The 26498-nt window shown below is 45.1% G+C and overlaps 1 protein-coding gene across 1 annotated transcript; it reads right to left on the bottom strand.

Annotated features, from left to right (window-relative positions):
* Nucleotides 1–1878: 1878 nt before the first annotated feature.
* LOC119651416 (lysosomal alpha-mannosidase-like) lies at nucleotides 1879–26455 on the bottom strand. The gene is made up of 10 exons (XM_038055011.1): nucleotides 25940–26455; nucleotides 16664–16848; nucleotides 16398–16583; nucleotides 16039–16244; nucleotides 15837–15973; nucleotides 15637–15770; nucleotides 9206–9843; nucleotides 8912–9144; nucleotides 8007–8849; nucleotides 1879–2531 (listed from the first exon to the last, which is right to left on the bottom strand). Exons 1-10 carry the CDS (start codon nucleotides 26054–26056, stop codon nucleotides 1953–1955), a joined length of 3258 nt encoding a protein of 1085 aa, XP_037910939.1. The 5' UTR covers nucleotides 26057–26455; the 3' UTR covers nucleotides 1879–1952.
* Between the last annotated feature and the right edge of the window lie 43 nt (nucleotides 26456–26498).

The following is a 26498-nucleotide window of genomic DNA, read 5'->3' as shown; positions in this document are numbered from 1 at the left end:
TGACGATATTGACATCATGGGAAGAAGCACCCGAGACGTACAAACTGCCTTCATTCAAATCGAGCAGGCGGCCATTGAGGCGAGATCTTTTGCTGCACATCAATGAAGGCAAGACAAAATATATGGTGGCAACGTCAGCACCGATGACGAATCAACCAACAACATCAAACCGCACTCGCCAAACGCGAAGACGAATAAGGATAGGAGAATACAACTTTGAGACCATTGACAATTTCTCCTATCTAGGGTCGAAAATCACAACCGATAACAGCTACGATGATGAAATGCGCGCACGGTTGTTGTCAGCCAACAGAGCCTATTTCAGCTTACAAAGACTGTTCCGCTCGAAACGTTTCACCATAGGGTCAAAGCTCTTACTGTACAAGACTATGATCTTGCCAGTCCTCATGTATTCCTCGGAGACTTGGGTTCTTACCAAGAAAAATTGCGAACTCTTGGCCGCGTTCGAGAGAAGAATCCTCCGAAGAATTTTTGGCCCCCTACATGAGGATGGACGATTCCGTAGTCTACACAATGAAGAAATCTATGAGCGATACCATGACCGTCCGGTTGTGGATAAAATCCGGCTCAATAGGTTACGGTGGGCGGGTCACTTAATCCGTATGGATGAAGATGATCCCACCCGGAAAGTCTATAAGGGCAATATCTATGGTAGAAAAAGAAGACGAGGCAAACCCTGCCTAAGATGGAGCGATGGCGTAGGTCAGGAAGCCAGACAGCTTTTAGGGATATCGAATTGGTGGACCTTGGCGCAAAACCGGGATGTCTGAAGTTCCTTATTAAGGCAGGCCTAGACCGGATACCGGTTGTTGCGCCGTTGATGATGATGATGAAAGCTGGGTAGTTGTTTAGGATATGCGGGATCCTAAGTCCACATTCACATGATGGGGGACCGGTCCAAATGAGGAGCAACTTACTCCCACGTTTTATAGTCCATGCATCCCTAGCTTCGAGCATAGCACCCCAAGCATGAAAAATTAAGAAAACCAAAACATGACTGACGGTTTCGTCCAGGGCAGAGACAACTCATCAGACGTTGCCTCACCTCTGCCCTGTTGGCACTTTCGGTCACGCTGCTCCCAGGACAGAGGTGAGGCAGCGTCTAATGAGTTGCCTCTGCCCTGGACGAAACCGACAGTCATTTTTTTTTTTTTTTTACATTGAAGGATCCTTGAAAATCTTACGACTCGGCTATACTGTGCCTATCCGAGAATACACCAGCTCCGACTCCAGAGACCATCATCGCCGGTCATTTACTCTGCCCCGGTTGAAAAACCCACAGCAAATTTCTTTTTAAAATTTGACTTGCATGTGACGTTGGGAATGCCCAGATTGCTCGCGGTACTTTTTCCACGATGTTACTATGGCCATAGCGCTTCGCTACCCAGTATATCGGTAGTATCTGCACCTTCCTAATAAGGCCTCACTTGAAAAGTCACATACGGAATGCTTCACCCTCACTAAATTACCTTTTCGATGTGGAGTATGAATTGATAAGATTCACTGCAGCTTCAATCTGAATCTTCCGAATCTTATCTTATCAAAATCGAGCAGAAGTTGTTGCTGGTAATTTTCTTACCAGGATCAATCGAGAGGCATACATTGGTTTTCCTGCTTTCATTCTCGAAAAAGACTGTCTTCTGTATTCCTCCTCATTGACGCTGATCCACCCTCCTCTAGTGAATAAAGATACATTTTCACGATCCCTGGGAAAATGTATCTGCATGCGGTTAACCATTTGGTTATGGATGTCCTGGATAAGATTTACGAGTAAGTACAACATGACCTCACTTAAATTCACTGCGACTTGTGATAGGGGCACCCCTCTGCTACGTCTTTTTATTATAAAAACTTCAATTATTGGCATTTAGAAGAAAATTTATTTAAACTTAAAATTGGGATATAAAACTATAAAATTCATTTTCCCACACTTAACTTGCGTCACTCCTTTCCACAATAAGAGTAACAATTTCCATCGGCTCCAACGTAATTTTCGTATTAACTGCCTCACTATCCTCATAAAACGCATTTGTTGCATCCCCACTTCGAGAATTTTTCCTAACCAAATCACCATCATCATTGCCATTTCCTGTGCCACTCAGCAGCTCATCGCCATTAGTATCCTTATTGAAATGCAATCGTTTCATATCGTCATACCATAAATTACCACCGAGAGTGGTTCTCCGGATCGAATAAGTGTAGTCCCCGTTACTTTTCAAGAAATCGCTTATGTCGAATGTTATTGGCCCAACGCCAAGAGTATTAATGGTGGATGTAGTTCCCGAAGCCATATTTGAGGTCGACGAATGAACAGGTCCTGGTACCGGACTGGGATTATGCCCAATAACAGACTGACTAGGAGCAGCAGAAGAGCTGGAAGCAGCTTGGGTAATCGGGTCATCGGTTTTCTCCAAAATATGTTCGAATCGTAGAAGCAATTTATTAGCTCCCAATGGCTCCAGTGTCATCATGTGGATGTTTTGGGGTAGTTGAATTGGCCAAAGTGATTTCTGGAAAATAGAGAAATTAGTTTAATAGTTTTGGGTACGGAGGATAATATTTTAAAAGACGAGAGACCCGGGAATTTAAGAAAGGACTAGGGGTTGGAATGGTGAACAGGAATAAGTATATCTGATATACCCCTGGACGAGATTCTTTCTAATAATGTACAGAAACGAGCACAGTCTTCTGGTTAAGATCCACCACCCTCATCAAAATTTGGAAGTTTTAATGAGAAAGCAGTATAGACCGGAGAAAATCCCTAGTTACAAAAGCCTACTTAAAAGCAAAATTGAAGGCAGATGACAACCTGGAACTCATGGTACTGACGCACTCAAGTAGTCCAGGACAGTTTGATAGCCTAGTGAACTTCAAAGAAATGTTCAGACGTCCTGCAAGAGATTTCAGACTACTTGTGATATTTGAAGAAATGGATTAATATGTCTTGGTTCTTGAAGGATACCAAAGGGAATCGTTAATAGGTTGCAATGTTCCTTTTTTATACTTTTTTTCTTCCTCCGTAGATACCACCTTTAACGGGTCGCTTACGCTATAGGGAGTGACGTCCCCGAGGTGCCTCTAGCTGGCAGTATACTTACCACCTAGATTGTAGCCTTGACAAAAACCTCTTGGTGAAAAGCGAACTGTTAATGACCGGTACACGTCCGCGACTCTCTGTCGAGATCAAAGAAATATCAGGGAAGAAGGAAGAGTTGACTGCTTTTGGGGGCAGAACAAAAATGCGTCGCTCATCGCGGCGACCAGCGAAAGAGGCAGCGAGGGCTGAAATACTCGATGTAACACACCGGGACGCCCAAATAAGAGGAAGCCTTACCAAGTGGCGTGACTGACAGTGCGGAGACGGCAATTCCGAAAAAAACCCAGTCAGAATCGCTAGGTGGATTTGGACACGATATCGATGCAGTCAATCGTCCTAGCTAGAGCCAAAGAAGAAAGGGTCATCAAGAACTGCTCGGCAGTGGTGAAGTATATGCGGTCGGCAATATCCCTCCAGAAAAACGTCAGAAAAGGCGTCAAAAACGGGTTGATGGAACTAGAGGAATAACTGGACCGCATCTCCTTCTACAGACGAACATGGAGAGCAGTGGCAAATGCGTAGAAAACAGAAACAGCTGCACTTCCCGCTAAGAACGCTGCAAGCGCCAAATGGATCGCTGATAGCCCACTGTAAGGCGAACTTGGAAAAAAGCGGAAAAAGGGAAACGTGCCTGAAGGAGACTTTATCCAAGTAGTTTCCATTGCCCAAAAGAAGAAGGCGAAGAGGGATGAAAGGAAGCAACCGGCTACACCGCCAAAGACCCATCTGTCCAAAAGCAAGGAGGCTACAAACCAAAAACTAATAACAGAAAAAATGAGGAAATGAAGAAGGACTAGACCGTTGGCTCTGCTCATTAAGCCGACGAAAGACAGAACATTGGCGGAAGTCCTTAGTGAAATCCGCTACAGGATGAAACCCGAAAAGGACAGAGCAGCAATATCTTCCATACGGAAAATGAAGGGTGGCGGAGTCCTCGTCGAATTAGACCCGAAGACGGCTAGGAAGAGTACGTTCTGGTAAGTGTTCAAGGAGTTACTGGCGAAGAAGGCTCTTGTTTCTAGTCTAGAGCCTAGGTGTCACCTTTGTAAATTTTCGAGTCCGAAAACTCCGTCGTGGAAGTCCCCGAGCTACATGACAGATGGAGAACATGCCGGAGATGCCCTCAGCTAGGTAACCGAGTAATGACCTGCAATGAAAGCGAAAATTGCGTTCTCTGCAGGGATCGTGACGCGTCTGGTGAGAGCGTCGCACACACTGCGGTTCGGGGCGGTGCCCAATCTTTAGGTTGAAACTAGAAAGGGTTAGGGCGCGGATAACATGATCCACATACTACAAATTAACATGCACCAAAGTGCAGCCGCCCACTAACTGCTAGCGCAATTCACTGTGAAGGTAAATACTGATCTAGTGCTAATCAGCGAGCTTCATAGCATCTTCACTTATTGGGTACCGCTGCCATCTGCATTCGGGACGACGCTCGACTTTGTGTTCTTGCCCAAGGCCGAGGAAATGCAATTTTCTGAAATCGGTATTTAGGGATAACGTTTCCTAGCGTTTACTTGACGCCGAATGAGACGATGCTGAACTGGCCGCGGCTAGATACTCTAGAGGAATCCATTTGGGGCACGAAAGCGAACCCTGGTAGGTAGTGTTTTTATTGCTAGGGCCCTTCAATGGGGCATGTCTAACCCAGGCTCCAGAGCGGGACAGATCCTGGAAATGGTGGTAAGAACCGGGCTCGTAGTTTAAAACACCGGATCTACGCCGAAGCGGCCGTCGCTCCCCCTGCGTTTGCAATATCGCAAGGGTGCACATCGGGAAGTTGGTCGAAGAAGAAGAAGAAGAAACAGGCAGACTCGCTCTGGAGGGCGCTTCGGAAGGTGGTAGCGTTACAGCTGACACTGTCGTAAATTCAGTGATAAACCTAATAACGACAGTGTGTGAGGCTTCTATGTTCCCTACTGGTGGACGGCTCGACAATTTTGCCCGAAGGGACTGTCATAAGCTCCGCAACGTTTACACACCTACGAGGAGGCATGCGCCTTAAAGGCAGAGTATAAATCAGCAGGAGACTCCGCAGCTCGATAAATAAATGCAAAGCTCGCGGCTTGTAGAACCTGGTCAACAAAACCCGTGGGGACTTAACTATAAACTTGTCACCCGGAAAATCAGGAATCTGCATACTAAGTACCGACCAGATGGACCGCTTTGTACGGGAAGTATTTTCCAGACCTCCAGCCCCTCCCCTGTCAATAGCGTAGCAAGCGTCAAGAATTGCCCTTTTTCACAATAAGAGACCTCGAAGAAGCAGTTCTCACCATTGAAAACAAGATGGTATCCCGGGAAAGGAGACCCGGAGCTTCCATCTGGATAGCGATAGCTATATATGCTTGATACGGCCAGGAAAGTGGTCGAAAAGCTCATCAAGAGCAGACTCACTGAAGCGATCCGCTTTGCCGAGGACTTATCCCCAAGACAGTTTTAATGCCTTCAATTCCATAAGATGGGTAGATATGTCACATTAAGAAACTCATTTCACGGGACAAGCCATCTCTTGCGAATATTGAGGGATTATCTGAAAGACCGCCCTCTGCTCTATGAGACGCTAAGGGCCAGAAGAGGATGAAAATCACGTTGGGAGTAGCACAGGAATTCATCCTAGGCTCGGACCTCTGGAATGCTTCCTACGATAGTCTGCTGAGAGTCGATATGCCCGAAGAATCGGTAGGTTATGCAGACGACGTTCCATCACTTGTTGTCGGACGAACTGTTGAAAAAGCGCAAAGCGTACTTGCATATTGATGCGATGGGTAAGCGGACGGGTGACTGCTCAAGGTCTCAGCCTTGCGCTAGGACAAACCGGCGTAGTCACCTTGACCGAAAAGAGAATCCCAACCCTGCCCTGAGTTAACTATAGAGTCTCAAAACCAGCAGTTAAAAACCTTGGTTTAATGCTCGACTTGAAAATGAGCTTCTTTGAGCAAATCAAAGCAGCTGCGAACAGAGTTGCAGCTTGAGTCTCGGCTTTAAGTCAGCTAATAGCGAATGTTGGGGACCCTATATCTACTAGGAGACGTCTCCTTATGGTAGAAGCGCAATGGTTTCGTTCGCTCTACTGCGCGGATGCATGGGGTAATGCTCTTGACAAGGAGGTGCTTCGTCAGAGCCTTGTTCAAGTGAAGAGATGGGGTGCTTTGCGAATGGCCTCTGCTTATGGCACTATCTCAGAATTGGCCGTGATGGTGATCGCGAGAGTGACCCCCGTTGTCCTCCCTTCCAAGGAGCGTAAAGCTATCTTCCGCCATAAGAGCAAAAACTTAACAGAGGTGGTTACCCGTGCAGAACGTCAACGCACCCTTACCGAGTGGCAACTTTCTTGACAAAATGAGCCAAGGGGCAGATGGACTGCGCGGCTCATCGACAATTTAGACCCCATGGCTGAACCGAACGCACCATGAGATTGATTACTTCCTTACCCAACTTCAAAGCGGGCATTGAGGTTTTCAGTCTTACCTGCACAGGACTGAGAAGATGCGATCGTCTGATTGTACGTTCTGCAATGGAATGTTGGACAGCGCTGAACAAACCTCTTTCTCTTGCGAAAGTTGGAGTGAATTTCGTCAGCGGACAACATTATCAGAGAGATGCTGAAGAGCGCTGCCAGCTGGAGTCGTGATGCGGATTATCTTCAGGTGTTCTTATTGCGAAAAAGATTGAACTCAACCGCCGGAGGGAGCGGATGGCAAAGGCTTCCGTGAACTAACAACCCCCTTCTTCCCCTCTCCTCCCGTTGGTGAAAGGGATCCCCTGAGTTGAAGGGTTCCAAAGCCGGGAGAGCGGGAAGGCTAACCCAAAGTCATGTGTCAAACGGTTCCAGGCGAGTTCTCTGATGACATAGAGATATTTAGTTGGTAACCCGAAAGCGTACTATTGAGGTAGTCCAACACTCTGTGCGTAAACGCATTCACCTACCCTATTCCAAAAAAAAAACAAAAAAAAGACTCCCATCGCGGAATTCCGCCAAATGACACTGTCATCAGCACATACTCCTGTCGGCCATTTCAATCGATATTGAAACTTCATCTATCTTAACAGTATCTAGACTTGGTTATCTTGTAATTTGAATCCGGTGCGTAACAGATGGTTCAAATCAGAACCACTCAATTTTGGGTCATGGTCATCCTTACAAAGTGATGTGGAAGGCAATCTCTGTCCCTGTTCTCTCCGATGAAAGGTGGTCGTTTGCTTCATGTAACTAAAGTCAATGCGCTCCTGCATCACCTTGTAGTACGCAATTCTTAAATCAACATCCTTTTCAATTCAGCTTTCCAGCTTTTAGTATTTTCCAGCAGCAGTACCTTGTGGTGAAACTTTAACGGCACGTGGCCATATACCTTTTACCTAATTCAACCTAGGCCATCATTTGAAGCTGCAATGCATCGAAAAATCTTTGGAATGCAGTGGAGAGCTCCGCCTTGAACATATTAGACCCTAACGTCGTAATTTCCGGTGGACAGGAGAATGTATTCTTCTGGGCCTTCAGTAAGGTCCTCGAGGCTCGATCATCTCCCCAAACAAATCGCTGCCGCCTAACCATTATATTTCAGATAGGTAAGTTGAGCTTCCTCATCCCTTCTGGTTAGTTTGAATACTAGGGCATATTATCTATCATGAATATGAGAGCTGAAATTAAGATCTAGTTGACTGAAGAATCCGGAAACTACTATTTGGCTGAAGTGGACTTTAAAACCATTTTAAGATGAAAACCGAAGTATCCACCTTAAGCAGTAATAGAACCTTTTATCCTCTAAACTCCAGAAAAATACTAGGCACAAAAAGTTTACACAAATAAAGGATAGAATATAAAATACAAGCAAGCAATTCACAAGAACTCCCAAATATTGACCTTAAACCTCTGAATACTCACCTCTTGCACAAAGGCATCCTTCCAATCTTCAAATGTCACCGAATCCTCCAACCCACTGAAAAATACCCATAAGGGCAACGTCGTCTGCAACTGCAATTGTCTCTCCTGCATTCTTATATCCGAGTTACTTGGACCGAAGATCAAGAAATGTTTACCTCTGGCTACAGCTCCCCTTCCAAATTGTTCAACATTCAATGCTTCACCGACTCCAAAACCATCATCATGAAGAAGCCTCCTGTTAACCATCAATTCAATTGCTCCATCCTCAAGACTGCTTCCACCCTGAGCACGATCAATTAAAACAGCCAAACGTGTCTCCTTATCTTCCAAAGCAATTTTCGTTGTAATAGGATAGTAGTTTCCAGATACTTCCTCCCTTAAATGGAAGGTATAATCGGGTCGTTGATTTCGAACTCTCTTCAAAGTCTGTCGTCCGTTGGAGTCAGTGTAGAAGACGCCATTTGTTTTAAGCTCACTGGAGAACCTGCTCACCACTTCCTTTCCAATGTTATCATCTACCGGGATGGGTCCAACCAACCATTCGAATTCCACATAGTTAGTTCCTTTGTACACACGTATGACCTGACTTATCCAGTCGTTGAATTTTTGGTGCACTTCATCGACCAGAGGTCCTTGAACAAGCTGTAAATCAACATCTTCTGCAACTGCTTTTGCAGTACCATTCGGACGGAAGATGTATGCTCCGGACGAACGGTTGTCATAGCCTTGATTATTTCCAGCGGCTCCAGGATAATAGAAGAAATCATGTTTAACGTTTTTGGTAACTCCGTTTAGAGTAATGGACGCCAACTTTCCTTTGCCATCGAAGGTTAAATCCAATTCCTATGCAAAGAAATCATCTTAAGTTTTTGACATGTAACAATAGAAGGAAAAAGGATACTTACACCACTTCGAATAACAGTTTGCTTTGATGGTTCACGAGGTTTACGTATCAGAACTACTTCAGGAATGGTACTACTAACATCATTTGGATCTACTTCAATAAAGTAAGACCGGTATCCATTCGCTGGAACTGCTTTCGCCAGGAAAACCAACTCTTTAAGTGCAACACTGAATCGGTTGTGTATTTCTCGGACAGATACTGGTATTGGAACTATTTGGCTCTGGATCAAATTACCTGCATCAACAACCAGGATCATTTCAGTAAATAACAAAACTAGAAAAACTCCAAGGCTCACCTTCCGGATCCCTTACAATATAGTTAACGTCCTGAATAGGAACTCTGACATACTGATCAGTTTCCTGACTGAGAACGTTATATACGGTGACCATGAATTTACTGGATTTCTCCGAAACCTCGCAGCTGCTAATATTCAAATGCAAGCAGGACTCAAAATCAAACTTCGCCAGTTGTCCACCCTTTTTCTGAACTTGCTTATTCAAAACGTTTTCTGCATTCTCCTCGCAGGCTACCATTCCCTCGTTCAACAGTCTTGCATAGTCCGAAGCCACAGCGGCTTTCTCAGTGCCTGTGATGGCATCGTGGTGCTGCATAATACCCATTGCATCTTGCAATAATTGTAGCCTTGACATCAAGGGGGATGTGGTACTAGGATTTTCATCCCGCAATGCAGTGGCTGTGAGTTGCTTACATACTTGTAGGAAGTGATTTCCCTTTCTTTCGAAATATTTTAGGTCTGGTCGTGATGTGAAGTAGCCTGTCCAGAATGCTGTGGGATCCGAATCGTAAGGGAAAAAGTCATGTGTTTTCCTTGGCCAGGTTGTCTCGACTTCACTCAAGGATTTAAGGTAGCACGATGGGGATGAATAGAAGAGATGAACGTCAGATTCTGTGGGTTGGCGTTCGTTTGCGTATCTAAATAAAAAGGAAGTAATCATGTGAAATCGGGGGTAATCCAAGTTACAAGTTACTAATTGAAGCAGAAATTGGTAGTCAACCTACGCGATGATCTTTAACACTGTTAGTCAAGTGACTTTTTGTTAAGTTTGTAACGAATGAAATGCTGCCATGTTGTTGAACTGATGCCTACTAAACCATGACCATCTGTAATGTACGGTTGGCCCTCATTTAACCGACTTCATGGACCATATGGCTCTACCCATGCCTCCCTAAATTGGGCTTCCTCATGTTCAAGTTGTAGTACCTCTTCCTTATATTAGCATTATGGCACCACCTACTGAAAACAGTTCACCTACCAAAACTCCTAAGGAAGCAAGCCATCAAGGCTCTGGGATTCTGACATGATTTGGGATTTTTGAAGTTGCATTGGATGGCGCTGCATAAATCGAAGAAAGGTAAACATGCTCGGTAAACAGCACTTTAATCCTTGAGCAAACTAAAAACATCATCTAGTACCAGCAGTACAGGAAATGAGAAAATGCTAGGTGTCATCAGCGATGCCTGGAAGACCTTGAATTTGGCCGACCGGTCGACGAAATCCGTGACATATAGGACCGCTGACAAAATAACTTAACTTTTCTAAATAAATCCTATGAAGTGGAATGCTGATTTCCTTAAAAGAGAAGCTTTCCTCTGCTTTCACTGTTAGTTTATTGAAATGAGTCTGAGGGCGCACCAGGTCCTCCCTGGAAGCCTACAATGCTCCTCACTTGTTCTGCTTCGCGTGGTTCTAGAGCGAGTCACTCGCTACGTAGTTATCATAGCAAACAATGTAGTTGTTACTCTTTCTTACCTACCCACTGCCATTTTCACTGTTTAATCACCATATGCGGAGCCTGGCTCGTATGCCTATTCTTCGTTCGAGTTTGTATCGGGCTGGAATACCCCAATGACAAGGCGGAGATAGGTATTAGCGAAGGTTTGAAGTTTTGGAGTAGCATTCACGGTTACTTTCCAAATACTGCTCCCATATAACAGCACAAAGAGAAGGTTGGCCCAAAATGACCTCAACTTGATGTTGGTGTTGAGATATAAGATTTTGAACAAAACAGTGAAGGTAAACTCAGCGCTATTAATACGACGACCAACGTCGAATTCGATGCGTGAGCAGAAACAACGCTTCCTAAATATACAAATTGATCGACACCCTCGAAATTTCACGCATTAACACCAGTAGGAAGATTACGATGAGTAATCAAACTGAAAAGCGCGGTTTTGCTAACACTTACCGTCAGTGCAACTATACTTGCTTCCATTTTCAAATTAAGGACCATTTGGCTAAAGACACAAAAAAATCGACGAAATATCAGAGAAAGAGGAAGAGCTGACTGCGTTTGAGAGCAGCACAAAAATGCGTTATTCACTGCAGCGACCAGCGAGGCAGCTAGGGCTGAAATAGCCGATGTAACACCGGGGTGTCCAAATAAGAAGAAGCCTTAGCAATACCCTGTAGTGTCCCTATTCCGAAAAAAAACTGGTCAATATCGCCAGTCCTGAGCAGGTGGATTCGGACGCGAACCGAGTAGAAGAGTAGTCGACCGTCCTCGCTAGAGCCGCAAAAGGAAACTCGTGGTAGAGGTGAAGCGAGTGCGATCCCCCAAGTTTCTTCAGAGGAACATCAACAAAAGCATCAAAAACGAACCGATGGAGCTAAAGGGACTACTGGACCGCATCTCCTTCTACAGACAAATGTGGAGAGCAGCGGGAGACGCTTGGAAAGCAGAAACAGCCCCACTTACCGCTGAGAACACTGCTACCGCCAAACGGATCGCAGGTAACTCATTACAAAGCAAACTGGGGAAAAGGCGGAAAGAGGACGACATGCGTGAAGGAGACTTTATCAAAGTAGCTTCTAGAGCCCAAAAAAGGAGACGAAAAAGGGTAAAAGGAAACAACTGGCTACATCGCCAGATATCCGTCTGTCCAAGGACAATGAGACTACAAACCAAAAGCTAATATTAGAAAAGACGAGGAAACGAAGAAGGACTAGACCGTCATTTGCGGAAGTCCTTAGTGAAATCCGCTGCAATATGAAACCTGAAAACAATGGAGAAGGAATGTTTTCCATACGGAAAACGAAGGCTGGCAGAGAACTAGGCCCGAAGATGACTAACAAAAGTACGTTTTACGAACCAGACGAACCGGTCAAAGGGTTACTGGGGGATAAGGATCTTGTTTCTAGTCTAGGGCCTATGTGCACTCTAAAAATCCGAGATCTTGACTGCCTGACAAGTGGAGTGGGTCGAAATGGATGCGGTCAGGTAGGTCACCTCTACAGGGATCATGACGCGTCTGGTGAGAACATCGCATACACTGCGGGCTCGAGATGGTTTCGAATATTTAGGGCAGAACTAGAAAGGGCTAGGGCGCGAATAATATGATCTGCATTCTACAAATTAACATGCACCGGAGTACAACCACTAACCAGCTGCTAGCGCAGTTCGCTGAGGAGATAAAGACTGATCCAATGCTAACCAGCGAGCAATACCGGAACAGGAGCCCGACTTCATGGATCTCCTGGATGGCAAGGGGGAGCATGAGAATTCCCTGAAAGTGCTTCGTAGATACCACATCGTAGCTTGCGAGAATAATTCTCCAGGGACTTTCCCGGTTCGTGCGTTGCTAAAATCGAGCCCTGGGAGGGGGTAGAGATCAAAATTATCTCATACAACAAGACTCCCAAGTGCCTGGAATCTAATTATTGAAAATCCTTATGGATAAAAATAAACTCGTCTAATCCCTGCGTGTTCAAAACTTCAGGTCTCCGTGGAAGACTGAGTGTTGATCAAGAAGGAGGAGCCCCCCTCCGTATAAATCGAGGGTGCCTAAAGGCTCTGGAAAAAGCGGACTACAAAATGCTGTTAGGAGTCAGGAACGCATAGGCCAAAGATTTCCACTTAGCGAAACCTGACGACACCCTGCACACATTTGAGGCCCTCAACGTGCTTTTGCAGGATATAAAGACCGTTGATCAGACGGCGACTGACGGTAAGCAAAATCATATAGAGGATAGCGCAGATAAATTGCAGCACTCGAAATGTGCCTCACCTAATCTGCTGGTCATCCTCCGAGAGGAGCACATTGAAAATGCATTAATGCAACGAAGTGAATGTTACAATTTATGCATCATCACAAGGAACACCCATCGAGGCAGACTTAGAGTATGTATCCTCGCTAGAAAAAGATTGTACGTTTTTCTGTGTTAGGACCTAAGTTTCAGCGACCTAACTATGGTCAAACTGGAGCAGGTGGGAGCAAAAATATGTATATCTCCTCGGCATACGGCTCACGACCGATCAGCTCCACCAAAAGTGCAACAACATTTGACGTCCTACTAACTGACAAAGGAATTTTTAGGATAAGGAACTGGAATGCGTCGGATCATAGATCCTTCTCAGATCGCAGTTAAATACTTGTCAATTTAAATTTCACTGTAGAGGTCTTCTATCGTTTTGAAGAACCCAAGAAGGTTGACTGGGGGAAATTTGGTAACATTTGCACAACAGGCGAACTAAAGCCAGGTCGACGACCAAGACTGGCAGAAAGTGGTCTTGGTTTGACTATTGTCAGAACATTCAAAATTCCATAGAGTCTGCAGATTCTGTAAGATTCCTGCCAAGGAACATGCAGAGAATCTTTTGAAGAGACCCTAGAGCTGCTAGTCCATTTACACTTCTCTGACAGCGAAGAGAACTACAGGCAACCCCAGCCGTATAAGATTTTTGAAACACCAATTACCGAGAATTAAATCAGCAAACATAAACAGATTCGTCGGACATAAGCGGCCAGTTATACTCCAGAAACAGCGAAAATTGATTGTGTCCTAGCTCAAGGAGATTTACCGGAGCTATCTTTCGTTTGCATACGCACCGCACTCCTAGAGATGTGCACGCATGGTTTTCATACCGAAAGCGGGTAGATGTGGCTACGAAATCCAGAAGAGCTTTCGGTCAATCTGCAACACCTCTGTCATATTAGGACGCATCGTGGACATCCACTTAAGAATGATCACGAAGAGATCACCTTTCTTCGATTCTCGGCGCGCCAACCTCAAAGACAAATCTTCAGAAACTGGTTTTCCAGTTTCTCGGAAACACACAATGTAACCGAGTGATATGGTGTCCCAGGATCCGCCAGTGTATTCCAGGCGAAGATACTGGAAACCTGACGATGACTGAGACATGATCTGAGCCCCAAGCGTACATAGTCATTCAAACCGACCATGAAGCCTTGATTAAGGCTTTATACTTAGTGACGACATTCTCTAGGCTAGTAGGGATGCACTGAGCGAACTGGGCCGTAAGCTCGAAATCACTCTCCTCTGGACTTCCCGGCTTAGGGACATAAAAGGGAATGAGTGGGCCGACGGACTGGCTAAATAGGACTCTATTGTTGGGTGTAGTCAGCGTTCCGATAGCAAATGAGGAAGGTAGAATGTACTCACATTATTTAACAGGCGCTGACTGCAGATGGCGATAGTGCACCAGCTACGCTAAGTCAAAGAGGGTCTGACCCCACGAGTGAACTAGATCGTGAGAGCTTTTGTTGCGCATTACAAATGCGTACAGAATTACAGCACTTTGCACAGGGCAGAAGGTCTATAGGAGGACATAACTGATATACCTTACCTTACCTTACATACTGCCGAAGTTACGGAAGACAGAAACCCTCAGGCACTTCCTTTGCTATGGATATCGGTAAAGAATCTTTTCAGGACCTTAAAGGGCGAGAGCTGCTATCTCGCTCTGAAGATCTAAGCCGGTTAGATTTTGCTACGTAACTAAGTAAGTAGAAACGTTCTACATAGTCAATTGCCTGTGGCTGTGCTTTTTCAATCAGAGTTCTGATGACTTGCGAAGCTCCGCTCCCAACCAACCATTAAAAAATCTAACTGGATACCTTATCAGCAAATGCGCTTTTAACGTTTATGTTGGAGTGGGCGCCGCAGGGCCATCATGTCATCAGCCCACCATGAAGAGAAAAGGAAGACGGGGACCACTCGTTTGGTAGATGCCGGAATCGATTCATACTTCCCCTCCCTTATTAGGGCGTTTGGCAGTCCTTTGCGATTGAAATTTTCGGTGGTATCAATCCATCTCAAGACTTCACGTCTCTATCAGGGTAGTTCCGCCAGGTGGAATTAGTTTAGTTGACTATTGAGTCAAGGAACGTGGTGAAATCTCTATGTCTTGACAGGGAGGTAATATTTTAGAACCAAGAACCCCGGCTCTCATCTCGCCGATCTGCTAGCATTCGGGTTAGTTCCATTACGTGCCGTCCGGTTCCTCATATTATCTCGCACGGTCGGTGTTCACGACTGGCAAACGTGTTAGGGGAGTTTGGTTGGTTGCAGGCTTGGTGACTATGTTGGCGCCATCGAAGACCTCCAAAACAACGGCAGAAATGAGCCTAATGCCTAGTTACCAGATTATCAACGTTTAATCCAACAGTGCTTTCGCGGAAGAAAGCGCTGTACGGCTTTTTGGGAATGCCGCACAAGTATTCCATAATGTTTGGTACGAGTAGGCCAAAGCTTCTGGAATCATATCTTAGAGACCCAAGAATGACCGTCAATCCAAGGGTTTCATTTCTGATGAACTTACTATCCAGGAGACTCGGGACCACTTGTCCTCGCCAATTGACCTTCGATTTGCTTAAGCCTTGACTTAAGCCTTCTCTATTTTTTTTTCTTTTTGAATCACCAATTCATGCTTATATATGATATAAATCCACTAAATATTAACTCACTTTATCAGTTTGTCCAAGTTTTTGTACACCAAATGAGCATCCTGATAATGGAAATCATCTCCAAAAGGTACCATCAAATGGTTCGTCTGATAATATTGTGCCATTTTTTGAAGATATTGCAGTAAACTTTCGAGCTGGAATAAAACGAATCGTATTTGTTATTTGTATCCTTGATAGTTAAAGATAAAATTTATCAATACCCTCCGATCCACATTGTTATCAGGACTATGTTTTCCGTCAATAATTGGTTCATCAGAGCATAAAACATCGAAGCAGAATCCTGGAGGTGAAGAGTAATGATTGTACAGAACTCCAGTGAAAAGGTCACTTGAAGAGCCTGCAAAAGTAATCTCGTTAAAAAGGAAATATCTGACACTCAATTAGGTATGGGTTTTCTCTTACCTAAGCTATCACTTCCTTCCCAAATCATTTCGGCCGTTTTATTTGTAAGTCGTTCTGATTTCTCTTCGTAATCCAACCGTGCAAAGAACATTCCATCGAATCCCATTTGGGCAAACAGTGAAGCCATCTCCCGTGAATGTCCAAAAGGATCAATCTGCCATCCAACTCGTGGGCGGGCGCATTCGCCGAAAGTATCATTGAGGAACCTGTTTTTATTATATTGAATAGGAAGTTGTAAAACTAATAAAGTAATTGAAAGATACAGGAGCCTCAAAATGACATTGAAAATAAAATACAGCAGGAATTTGAAACCAACCCAATAGCGATAAAAAGGTAATGATCAACTGAATTATCTTTACCTCAGTCCCAATGTAAACTGATCAATTATACTCTGATAATGTGTAGTAGCCTCATCGTTCATACTCCATGCACCTCCTAAAAATTCTAAGCGTCCTTCGTTGACTAACTCTTTAACTTGCTCCTTAACATCCTCGGTTTGCTCCTCCCACCATTTAAAGAAGAAAGCCGATTCAACGTAAACAAACCTATAGAGTAGTTGAAGAAATAAAACTGGTTCCCGATATTGATCTGAAATTTTAGGCTTCGAACTTTTTCGATATCTTACCTTCGGTCTGGATTCCGCAATAATTCTTGTACTACTGAATCCAGGATATATTGAACACCAGCCCTTTGAGTTTTTGTCTGACTACCATAGTAATACTGATCGACGGTCTTGAGCCAGCCAACATCATCATGGGAATGTGGCACTATGTGAATGTTGAGCTTACCAGGCACAGTTTTCGGGCAGGACTGGAAAGATAGTTGAAATTAGCTATCTATGGTTGAGAGAGGGAGGGATTTCAAGTCGATCTTGTTTTCAAATCTCAAATTTCATATTTCATAGTTTTTTTATTGTCTATGGGGATCAGTGAGCACGGGAACCGTCCATTACCGCCAAATTTACACCACCAGATATGGACCATATCACAAAGAAAAAAACCAAATAACTAACGTGAGGCCAGGACCAAGTTAATCATTGAGCAACGGAGGAGAAGTCACATCCGTAAAACCATTCGCAGCTCGGGGTGAACCGAAATCCCAACCCTCGCCAACTGATCGGAACAATGTAAATATGGACGACATAACCAAAAAAGGGACTGGGAAAGTTACTGCCGCTTGTTTGAAGGATCCTTCAGGTATGTAAACCTTTAGAAAAGTTAAGCTGAAACGGCAATAATCAACTGGCTAATGAAAGCTGAGGGGATGGATATATTGCTTATCAAGCAATCTTGTCTAGTGAACGGAAAGATAACTGGACTCGGGAATGTAGGAAGTAAGTTGATATATGACATCTCCTCGGGCCCACCCAGAAGAGGGATATTTACCCAATCCGAGATTTGAACACTACCAATTTCCAGAAGGAATGCGCCTCCAGGGGGCTTTAGTCAAAGATTCAGCTGATCCCATTGAGTGATATAACTCGACGGATCACACACAAACACTGGAAAGGAAAACCTGAAAATCCATCTAGGAACCTACCTAATTTCCAAGTTTTAGAGCAAGAATCATTGACATCATTCGGTGATAAAGCCCTTCTTAACGGGGGCTGAATAACATAACAAACAACAAAGAAATGACTATCGCACTCCTAATGGATGCAGCAGTTGAGTCCAACAAGACCTCCTTTGGCTAAACGGTATCAGCAATCAGAAAGCACGATATAAAAGTATATGAAGATTTCTGCAACGTATGAAATTCTTCACGGTGTCATATGCAGGGCTGCTCACCAAAGGGAGTCCTATCATCTTTACTAAACGAGCTGCTACTTGTGCCAAATAGAGCGGGATATCATGCCCGAGGGCACGCTGATGTGAACATACCCAGATTGAGATCCATTAAAGGAGGAAAATCCTCACGCTGTTGTTCCCACCTTAAAATGGCAAAGTTGTGAAAAGAGGTCAAATTCCTCTTGAAAAAGATTAGTGCGACCTACTCAGTCGTTGGCCACTGATTTTGCTTGACATTACACTTAGTTAAAATAAAAATCCGAAGCTTTTCCCTTTTGCTTTACTTAAATAGTATTTTTTTCCAGTATGCATATTTCGGCGACCACTTTTGTCGCCTTCCTCAGAGCTATGTTTCGAACAACCCTCGTATAATAAACGATGGGACCACATATTTGACATTCTAAAGGTCTCACTCGACCACGAATCTCAATGCCGAATAACCTGCAGTTGTGCTTTACAAGGATTCCGACAAAGCGGATATAAGAAAAAATGTTCCTTGTAAACATTCACAATTGACCCCTTAACTCTCAACACTGCAGGGCCTACACGAAGAACAACATGTCTGATGTAATACTGATAAGGACGGCATTACATACTTGTTCCTTTGCGATAAGCACATACCACAGCCATAACAAAAATGACGCTAGTGGTGGTTCCCCAAAAAGAAGCAATGTGGCTTTCTTACTGACTGATACATTGGTATGAGAAGAAACAACGATCAAAAAACGCAAAACTTCTACTGTGTTAATTACAGAAACAGTAAGTTGCATTCCGAATGACCAGTCATGGCGGACAATTAAGTCCTGGTGGGAGCAACCGCCATATTGACTTAAATCCGCTTCACTTCGTACACGGATTGATTTGGAGACCACAATTAGAGCCCCGCTGTGACTGGGACATCAGTACCAATTTGTACTGAGTGCAGACTCAACATTCACACTGGTGGCTTGATGCAAGGCGTACCTAAAGTAGCTACCGCAACTAAGAAATATGACAGTTATACAGCGCGACACCAGGCTTGAGCACACAAGGAGCCCTTACTTCATCATGACCACCAAGTTAATGTGAATAAAGCGAGACCCGTTGCCATCACTCTTTGGGTCCCCTTGGCCACGTGGTGTTGATTCAACCAACTGGACTGCCGTACCGTCTACCTCCTCGCTACCACTGACGAAGAAATGAAAAAATATCAGTAGAAGCATTTTCTCAACCACCACTTCCCCAAGCTCTCTCGGCTTTCTGAAGAGTTCTACCTAAGCACGCCAGAGAAGTCGGAAGAAAACAGAGTTTAAACCGACAAACCCCGGTAATATCAGCGTGATCATTGTCAGTGACTACAGCTTGCATAGAACTGGGGGCACCGTAAATACCTCAGATCGGTGCCCTTAACCAATAGTAGGCCTGCGTCACATATCAGAGTAGCCTAGATAAAGTGACTATTATTATCATCAGTGTGATAACTCCATAGGTGAAATTGGACTAAACATTTACATTTAGGAGAAACATCCAGATTATGAAAATCCGAAAAGAATCCGAAAATCATCGGTCGCCCACGCAAGCTTATTGAGTCCTGTCTCAAAGCCGCAGCAGTGTAGCGATTTGCAGGCATGAAGCATCATTCGACCGGTTTTCAGCGATCATCGAGCACTGGTCTACGCTACTCAAAAACGCTCAGCCTCGCCCAGTCGCGCGTATCAGCTGGACTACATCCTGTTGCACCCGGTAACTTTCAAGTTCGTGTAGGGTATGGACAACGAGGTAGCAGGCACTCTCTCATACCCGTGTGCCATCGGTGCGTCGACGTTCAAGCGAGCGACTAGGAATTCCACCATCTATTCCGAAGCCCTAGTCTCAAACGATAGGATATCGATGGTAATCACATCCTGTGCGACACTTTGACCGAGAACATCATGCCCTATCTACAACCCAGCCTACGCAGGAGAACTTGCGGCGCGATTCACAACCTGCCGCATCCTAGCAAAAAACCTCAGTTCACCGGCTTTCATAAAACTACGTCAAGCAAGGCCTACGAAAAGACGTCGCTCGCTTTTCCAAGTGGCCGCTTGCCGTCCCTCATCCAGACAAAAAAGCTGCGACGATCGCCAATGCCCAGTACTCATAGTGGATCTGTTTCTTCAGTTCGATACTCACACTCACGTCAGACCAAGGCACGCAGTAATAATCAGTAATTTTCACCGCGCTGGTTCCTAGTCCCAATCAAATCCGTACACAGCCGTATCACCCGCAACCAAACGGAAGAATTGAGCACTCCGATCAAACGTTCGAGACCACACTCATGTGCAATCGAAACATCCTTGGTCCGATCTACTACCGACAGTCCTCCTCGACTTTCGAATAGCCTTCAAGGGAGATCTTCAAGCTTCATAACTCGAAGCACTATGTGGCACATCGCACCAGTTGATTTATTTTCATTGTCGGAATACCAAGGGCGGAATTCTTCCTTCCTATAGGAGTACCAAGGCATAGCGCGACCCAGAACCCGTACTTTTCAGGGATTCGCGGGTTGTTCTCCTGTTTTCAAGCGGGTGAAGTCGATATGAAAACCACTGAAACAACCTTATACATGCCTCATAAGACGATCACACATTTTTCATTAACATCAACGGACCTAAAACCAGCACGTCTTGAATCGACAGACCTTTCTTCATTAAATTAATGTTCTGTCTGCAGCTAGCAACCAGGACCGTTGAGCGCCCCAACGTCGAAGCAACAAAATAAACCGAGGCCTACATTTGACATAAACACGGCACCCTCTTAAGGTATCATCATCATCATCAACGGCGGAACACCCGGTATCCGATCTATGCCTGTCTTAATAAGGAACTCCAGACATCCCGGTTTTGCGCCAAGGCCTACCAAGATGATATCGCTAAAAGCTGTCTGGCGTCCTGACCTATGCCATCACTCCATCTCAGGCAGGTTCTGCCTCGTCGATCATCCTCATCCATGGGGATTAAGTGACCCGCCCACCGCAACCTGTTGAGCCAGACTTTATCCACAACCAAACGCTCGTGGTATCGGTCATAGATTTTGTCGTTATGTAGACTACGGAATCGTCCATCCTCATGTAGGGGGCCAAACATTCTTCCGAAGATTCTTCTCCCAAATGCGACCAAGAGTTCGCAATTCTTCTTCCTAAGAACCCAAGTCTCCGAGGAATACATAAGGACTGGCAAGATCATAGTATTGTACAGTAAGAGCTTTGACCCTATGGTGAGACGTTTCGAGCGGAACAGTTTTTGTAAGCTGAAATAGGCTCTGTTGGCTGCCAACAACCGTGCGCGGATTCCATTGTCATAGCTTTCATCAGTTGTAATTTTTGGTGGTTTCCCAGGATTTATGCTCCATCGTGGGTACGAATCCCCGTTTCCCCCTAAGACCTATACTACCCTTTGACAACTGCACACTTAGTACCGACCAAATGGACTGCATCGTACTGGGGTTATTCACCAGGCATGACGTATGAACTGATGCGCTGGTAAAAAACGCAAATGGCGTCGAGGACTGCCCCCTTTTCACCATGGAAGAGCTCGAAGGGGCAGTTTTCACCATGAAAAATAAGAATGCGCCAGATCCTGATGGTGTCCCGGCGGAAGTTTATAAATTGGTGTTCTGTCAACGGTCAGACTCACTGCTCAGGGCATTCAACGTTTGGCTGAAAAAGGGATTTTGCTTTATCGCTGGAAGGAGGTGCTCTGAGGTGGCGGGGAGGAAGACAGGGCGGCGACCCTGTCGGCTGAACCAAAACCAAGTGGCCGAGGAGAACCTCCACGTGGTGGCACCGGGAAACGCTTTATCGCATTGGCTTGCCGGCCATGATGCAGTAAGCGAATGATCCAAGGCCTAGCAAGGGCGAGTCTGCACGGGGGCTCATCTGAAGTGGCTTCGGTCACGAAACCTTACCAGGGGTATACTGGTACCATGGGAACCGAGGTAGCCCCTGGACTCTTATACTTCAGGAGAATTCCTGTCGTATCTGAGTACAGCTCGGTTGGTTGCGGTTGGCCCCCTTGTGGGAGTTTCATGGGGGCTGTGGTTGTGCTCAAGCGAGAAGAGACCTTCGGACCTCGACGTGGTGTTGCGTATCAACACGGGTGCCGTACTCCATAGTTCGGTAGAGATTTAGGTAATTCTTGCATCCACCAGTATGAATGCTAAGCCATGCACTAGGTATAGACTGGTACGGTTGCGCTTGTCTCAGCGGGGCTCTGATTGTGGTCACAAAATCAATCCGTGTCTTAAGAGGACCGTAGGATTAAGTCTCAAGACAGGTACCTACGTAAAACACCGAGGACTTCACTGTCGCTGGAAGGTGGTGCTCAGAGGTGGCGGTGAGGAAGACAGGGCGGCAACCCTGTCGGCTCGCACCGATCATCAAAAGAGAAGGATACTCTGAGCTGCCGTCTACATACCGATCGCTGTGTATACTTGATGAGGGCGAGAAAGTGCTCATCAGGAGTAAACTCGCTGAAGCGATCCGTGCTGCCAAGGACTTATCCCCAAGGCAGTTTGTGTTCATAACAAGGAGATCCATGATGGGTGCGGTTGTAGAGGTCGCGGATGAGGTTAATCGACCCACACATCCGCCGGTCTAGATAGATGTGTGTGTGTGTGTGTATGGTGGGGAGAAGCTACAGCTTCTGAGCACTCAGGCCTTGTTGGCCCATTGTACTCGCCTCCTCCGTCTAACGGAATATTCCGGAGTCGTTAACGTATCGCAGGATTTCCGTTAGTGGATGTGATGCTACCCGTCGCAATTGGAGAACACCGGCACCAAAGATCTGATGACTGATGCGTCCATAGGCGGGGCATTCACATAGGAAATGCTCCGTGGATTCTGCTTCCTCATTACAGGAGGGACACGTATCATCTTCGGTAATTCCTATTCTGAACATATGCCCAGCTAGTGAATTATGGCCTGTCAGAATGCCCACAATACACCTGCAAGTCCTCCTGCTTTTCGACAGGATAAACTTTGCGGTACGTATGTTGGGTTCTGGCAGGAAAAGTTTGGTGTGTCGAGCAGCATTTAGGCTCTGCCACCTGTCATTATGGGAAACTTGTTCCCAGTTTTTGGAAACAGATTTAGCCAATGCCACTGATACCCCAATTGCTGGCTCCGGTCCCGACATAGGGGAGATTGACCCCTCTTTCGCTAAAGCGTCCGAGATTTCATTTCCCTCTATGCCGCAGTGACCAAGTACCCAGAGTAGTTCCACCGTATTGAATCTAGACATAGAGTTCAAACGGTTTCTGCATTCCTGAACGATTCTCGAGGTGATCAAAGGACTGCTCAATGCCCTCAGTGCAGCTTGACTGTCACTGCAGATTGCGATGCGCCTGCCCTTCAACCGCTCGCCAATCACCCAGTTTGCCACCCTTAGGATCGCATAAACTTCGGCTTGAAAAACCGTTGCATATTGTCCCAAAGGAAAAGCCCACTTCTCGTTTTTATTCGAGAGGTAGACTGCGGCTCCAGAACCCTCTTCTGTTTTTGAGCCATCAGTGTAGAAGACTTCCGTATATCCCGCCACGCATTCCTCTGAGTCTTCCCAGTCCTCTCTACGCTTCAGGGTAACTACATATCTTCTACCAAACAGATGTATGGGGACACGAGAATCGGAAGGCATTGTAAGAACTGGATTCAGTCCTCCCAGTAACTCCTCCAATGCTCTGTGGCCCCCACATCCGTTGTTTTCCCATAGATCTAATCGAATTAGCCTATGAGCTGCTCTCATTGCAGTGCTTTGAATAAGTATATCCAGGGGCTGCAAATTGAGTAGTGCATTCGGAGCTGCGCCGGATGTCGTGCTCATGGCACCAGTGACACCCAGACAAACAGTTCTTTGCAGTGCAGCTAGTTTACGGTGAAAACCTTTTTGTCTCACCTTAACCCACCACACTACGGATGCATATATGAACATCGGCCTAATGATGGCAACGTATATCCACATTACCACATGAGGCCTGAGTCCCCATGTCGAGGCAAAGGTCCGTCTGCACAGCCCATAAGCTGTGAGAGCTCGTTTCATCTTTACCTCTACATGTTTGTTCCAAATTTTTTATCTAGAATGACCCCCAGATATTTCACTTCTTCGGAGAGTTGAAGGGTAGTATCCCTCATCTCAGGGAGGCAGACGGCACTGTTAAACAGACGCAAAGCAGACTTGGCATATTGATGCGACGGGTAAGCGGATGGATGACTGCTCATGGTTTCAGTCCTGCATTGAAAAAGAACTAATGTAGTCATTTTGACTGGAAACAGAATCCCGGCCCTGCGACCCATATCGATTGGCAAGTTAACTATGGTATAGAGTTCAAACCAATCTTGGTTTAATGTTCCACTCGAAGATGAATTTCTCCGAGCAAACCAAAGCAACAGCGAACAAGGCCGCAGCAGGAGTATTGGCTTTGAATCGCCTAATGGGGAATAAAGGGGGTCCTATATCTTCCCGGAGACCATTCTGCTCTACGGCATAGAGGTACGGGCTAATACCCTTGGCAAGGTGGTCTATCGTAAGCGCCTAAGTACGAAGACGGTGAGCTTTGTGAGTGGCATCTGCCTACCATACTGTCTCAGAACCGACAGGAATGGTGATGGCGGCAATTATCCCCATTGCCCTCCTTGCTAAGGAACATAAATCTATTTACAGCTGCAAGGGCGAGAGCTTAAGGGGGGTGTTTGCCCGTGAAGAAGGGCAACGCACACTGACCAAGCGGCAACTCTCTTGGCAAAATAAGTCGAGAAGCAAATGGATTGTGGCTCATCAACAATTTAGATCCGTGACTGAATCGAACGCGTGGTAAAATTGACTATTTCCTTTCCCAACTTCTAAGTGGGCAAGGCGTTTTTAGCTTTGCCTGCATAAGATTTGGAAGGCACGATCTCCTGATTATGTGTTATTCAATGGGATGGCGGACGACGTCGGACATCGCCAACAACTTATGTTAATGCAGACGCAGGGACACTTTCTCCAGACAACGTTGTCAGATAGATGCTGAGGAGCGCTGGCAGATGAAGCCGTGTTGCGCCTTACGTTCGAGCTCTTCTTCTTGCAAAAAAGACTGAGCTCGATCGGTAGAGAGACCGGATGGCAAGGGATTTCTTAAACTAACAACTCCCTTCCTCAGCTCCCCTCCAATTGGTAAAAGAAATTCCCTGACTTGAAGACTCCCTAAGCCGGGAGAGCAGGAGAACTCGCCCGAAGTAATGTACCAAACGATGGCAGTATTCTTCTCTGATGACGAGGAGGTGTTTAGTTGGTAGTTCAAGGGCGTATCGTTGCGGCACTCCAACATTTTGTACTTAAATGCATTCACCTACCCTATTCCAAAAAAAATGTTTCAATGCTGTCATTAATTCTTGAAACTTTCTCCCTTTATCTAGTTTCGTGGAAAGAGAAGTCTTTTCCTTCTGGCGACAACCAGTGTTTAGGATTTTTTAATAACGACGATAAATTCTTCATTGACTCTTATAAGCCACGCAATTTCGCGCGCATTTACATACAAAAAGACTGATAGCGAATAACGAGCCCTAACCACATACGTTTACGATATCGAAGTCTTTTTTTTTCAGCTGAATCACACAGTATGCGTTGAATAGGCACCTCGATTCCGATATTCTAAAGCTTTATCTAAACTCAGCGTATTTATGCTTTAATGTTTCGACGATTACCAGGTTTCACCCAAGAAGAATGAGTTGATAAATCAATAATTCCCCCGAAAACCACAACTTTTGAATAGGCGTTAGATATTCCAAAACCAAGATATTTATATCATAAAAATTTTCTATTATTAGAAACACATGCCAGCATTGTAATTTAAAGTTTACTCGTTGAAGGTCATCGTGATGCAGCCAAATGTTAATGCATTTCGTTCAACAGACCAAAATATAGATAATGAAATGAATCAATTGGTCTTAGATGTGTACTCCCACCTACACTTCCATTTATGAGTTTCAAGAAGTGAACGAGATCAACAAAGCAATGAAACTGAGAAGTTTTGCCTGCAAGCTAACAAGCCGGAAGGTTTCTATAAACAATCTTGCACACTGTAAACGAATGACTACATATCAGTTCATCTAAATCAATTACCTCATATCCACACTTGGGCTCCGTTTCCACCCTTTGGCTCGTTGGCTTTGAATACACAATAAGCGCTGATAAGCATAAATAAACTAAACAAACCAAGAAGTTTGTTTGAATGGACATTTTCCCGTTTTTTTGCAAACACCGATCGAAGGAACAATTTAATTCTGATATTAAATCAAATACATCTGAGTGATAAGACCTCAACGGGGTCGAATGTAACACAATTGTTCGCCTGGTTCGTAAAAGACACTTAATTCGACTTCAAGACGTTGCAATTTAATTTGATATTGTTTATACAATACAACTGACTCGAAGCAATTGTGTACCAATTGCGGTTCAACGCGATTACAACTCAATGGTACTAATTTGCTATCACTAGAGAGCGACCAGACAATTTACTAAACGAATCGAAGTTCACAACGTTGAAGTCAACCAAGTTCGGGGCACAGACTGAATTTCAATTTATTACGACTACACTTCTGGACTCCAGCTCGTTTGTTTCATGAATGAATTCGAGTGAAAGTATCTCGACAAAGGTAACCTCAAGTAGAAAGAGACCGGG

This window comes from Hermetia illucens, chromosome 3 (genome assembly GCF_905115235.1).
Source record: "Hermetia illucens chromosome 3, iHerIll2.2.curated.20191125, whole genome shotgun sequence".
Classification (NCBI taxonomy): domain Eukaryota; kingdom Metazoa; phylum Arthropoda; class Insecta; order Diptera; family Stratiomyidae; genus Hermetia; species Hermetia illucens.
Note: the sequence above shows the minus strand (reverse complement) of the source record. Positions and strands in the feature narration are given on the sequence as shown.